At 42.3% G+C, this 2863-nt stretch overlaps 2 protein-coding genes across 2 annotated transcripts in view; both read right to left on the minus strand.

Annotated features, from left to right (window-relative positions):
• Window positions 1–742: 742 nt before the first annotated feature.
• Window positions 743–1586, minus strand: MELLADRAFT_113382 (uncharacterized protein; the record flags this gene model as incomplete). Its single annotated transcript, XM_007418057.1, has 4 exons — window positions 743–932; window positions 1018–1124; window positions 1229–1414; window positions 1485–1586. 4 exons carry the CDS (start codon window positions 1584–1586, stop codon window positions 743–745), a joined length of 585 nt encoding a protein of 194 aa, XP_007418119.1.
• A 453-nt stretch (window positions 1587–2039) lies between these two features.
• MELLADRAFT_113383 (uncharacterized protein) overlaps window positions 2040–2863 on the minus strand; it is a gene marked incomplete at both ends in the record, with an annotated part of 2840 nt that continues 2016 nt past the window's right edge. The window contains one exon of the mRNA XM_007418056.1: window positions 2040–2057. Coding sequence (XP_007418118.1) covers window positions 2040–2057 — 18 coding nt within the window. The remainder of the gene's footprint in view (window positions 2058–2863) is intronic.

The following is a 2863-nucleotide window of genomic DNA, read 5'->3' on the forward strand; positions in this document are numbered from 1 at the left end:
CGTGTCTAACATAGGTCTCAAATCTTTGTGCTCAAATAATCAAAGCTAGGCTTTGCTATTTGGATAAGAAGTGGATCTTACGACCTGCCCTGGAATAGGAGTACTTGTACCCATTCGTAGAAGACCTTGAGTATAGTTCAACTAACTCGTGAGTACCTTTCAATTCTCAGTTCTCTTCCAAGATAAGATAGAAAACTGACTTCGGGCTCGAATTTACTTCAAGAAAGATTGTCGACTCTGTTATAACAAAGCCCACCCACTCTTCTAAAAACGCAATTCGTGAGTCTTATTCAGTCTAAAGTACTACAAAAGTAACACTTTTGGAGACTTCAGCTGACACGTTGGATTCAATTGAGGGCAAGTGCAAGATTTCTCAGACACATTGCCGCGGTGTGTCACTGGTGAGTCCTTTTGAATCAAGGTGTTACTTGACATCACTGCTGGGGTTGGATGTACAGTGGTTTTGTTTGTGAATGGCATGCAAGCTGAGCGTAAGCGTTGAGCTTGGCAAACAAAGTCAGTATGTCATAAAAAAAGCAAGATACAACAGTTCTATAGCCTCACCTGATGGACCGGCCTTGATGGAGTCATCTTCCAAATCCAAAAGATTACGCAAGCACTCATCCTCACCGGAGGAAGAATCCGGCCTGACTGGCCAAGTCACATCTAGATCATAATTTTGTGAAGCCGCTAGCTCACGATCCAGGATATGGCCGTCTCGACACCAAGGCAATGGATCACTTTAGTGGTCAAGGTAGTTGAGTGATCGGGCAGCACGGCAGACATTGTTAAAGCTGAGTGCAGAAGTGTCATCAGTGATAACTCGTGTACTTCTCCAGTCCACGATACTACCATAGTTGGCTCCTGATTGCCAGTTTGGATGTGAGATGCCATGTGTGTATAAGGGAGACGGCCCGTCGCGGGACAAATGGCTGAAACCAAGTGTACAAAAAATATATCTGTCAACTGACATTCCAGCTTACCTCTATGTATACAATTGGTCTAAATAAGACTTACGTGCGTCCAACAGGTGCCCACACCGCTCCTGGTGTCATCTCCATTGTACAACCAAGGCGAGTGTTGGTTGGGTGTGACCAAGGAAGTTCTTCGGTGTTTGAGACACCCTACAATCACCACCAGCTGAATGATGTGAAGCCAAAGAGGGCTTCTCGAAATCCATCACATTAGTAGACTCCACCAGATGAACTAACCAAAGTTTGAGACTTACCGATGAACTCATGTATGGTGTAGCCAAGCGGCCAATTTGATGTTGATGTATGTTGGCATCCATCGTTGCTGACCTGACTGATCGAGCAGGGGGGGTGTAGGGCGGAGGCCTTCCAAGTCTACCAATACCTATCATAGGCGGAGGAGACCAAGGCACACTGGCCCCACTGAGAAGCTGGGCACGGATCTAGATTAGAAACATGTTAGAAAAGGTGAAAGAAGCAGCCATCAATACAGTAAAAAACAGAGAGACTTACTGGGCTAGTTGGCCTATGATGTGCACTTGCTAGGGAGCCAGAGTTCGTAGTGTTGGCCAGACTAGCACCGCCTTGGTTGGGCGAGGCAGTGTGACTCAACATCGAGGTGACTGGCTGCGCCCCAAAATCACCAGACTAGCTGAAGGCATCAGCTGATATCCACAACACCAGTAAAAAAACTATGGAACTCCTCACAAGGCCGGGTAACGACTTGGTGAGGTTCAGACCAGTTTTCGGAGACCAATTAGGTTGTTTGACAGGTAAGGGCATGTTTAAAAGTACTAGGGGAACAATTCAAACCCTTAGTCAGCCCTAGCTAAAAGAATTCAAAAGATCTATCAAATTCCTCAACATACAATAATTTATCTAAAATAATTCTTATATCTAGATTTCAAGATGGAAAAGGGATATGTATAAGCTCCAGAAATCAAAAAAAGTTGTTTTAAATGATGAGGATATAAATTAACCACCACGAGTTGATTTCAACAGGATTACAATTGAGCATGGATTGCAGAAACAAGAAACACCCCAACATAGAACATCATGATTTATACCCTACATGTTATTCCCTTCCTAGACCTTTCACAAAAGTTTCACCGCACACAAAATTCTCAAACCCATAACTTTTAGCAATCATCCCAATTCCCAAAGTCATCCAACAGTTGAAGATTCAGACTGATTGGCACTTTAGAACAATTTAAAAAGAGAAAATAGGTTGAATTTGGAGACCAGACCAACGGAACAATCTCAAATAGTGAGGTAAGAAAAAGGACCACAAAAGCACCTTTCTATTCCTTCACTATTAAAAGAAGAGAACCCAAAACAAAGCAAAGAGCTGCTTTGACCCGGAGGATTGGCTGTGTAGATGGTCTCGTGCCTCACTGAAACCATGTGAAGCTCGACGTTGATCACACACTTAAGACATGGAATATGCTGTGTACAACGTCTCAAAGTGACAAACACTACAAAGAATATAATGTTTTCTGGGCAGAAAACACAAATATTGACATACAAAAATATTGGGCGGTTAGGAGGAGGGCAAAAAATACAAAAAAATATGGATATTGTTCCTGGTGTTGAGAGCTTCAAGCTAAGTATCTTTGTGTATTTCTAGAGGGCATATTGTTGAATGTACTAACAAAAAACCCCCATATTCATCAGATACACATCTGTAACAGATCCTGAAATTCAGTTCCTGAGATTTGAGAGGACAATTTGAATTCTACAAATGCTCATAAAATTTGCAATTCTTGCTCAAAATAGTTGCTTGTAGGCTCATTCGAAAGCCACAGTCTCTCTCTGAATGTCTTAATAATGATTGAAGGTTTCATTTTTTTCTTCCTTGGGTGTAATCACTTTGAAATATCTTCTTCCAAGCC

The sequence above is a fragment of the Melampsora larici-populina genome, assembly GCF_000204055.1.
Source record: "Melampsora larici-populina 98AG31 unplaced genomic scaffold MELLAscaffold_83, whole genome shotgun sequence".
Classification (NCBI taxonomy): Eukaryota; Fungi; Basidiomycota; class Pucciniomycetes; order Pucciniales; family Melampsoraceae; genus Melampsora; species Melampsora laricis-populina.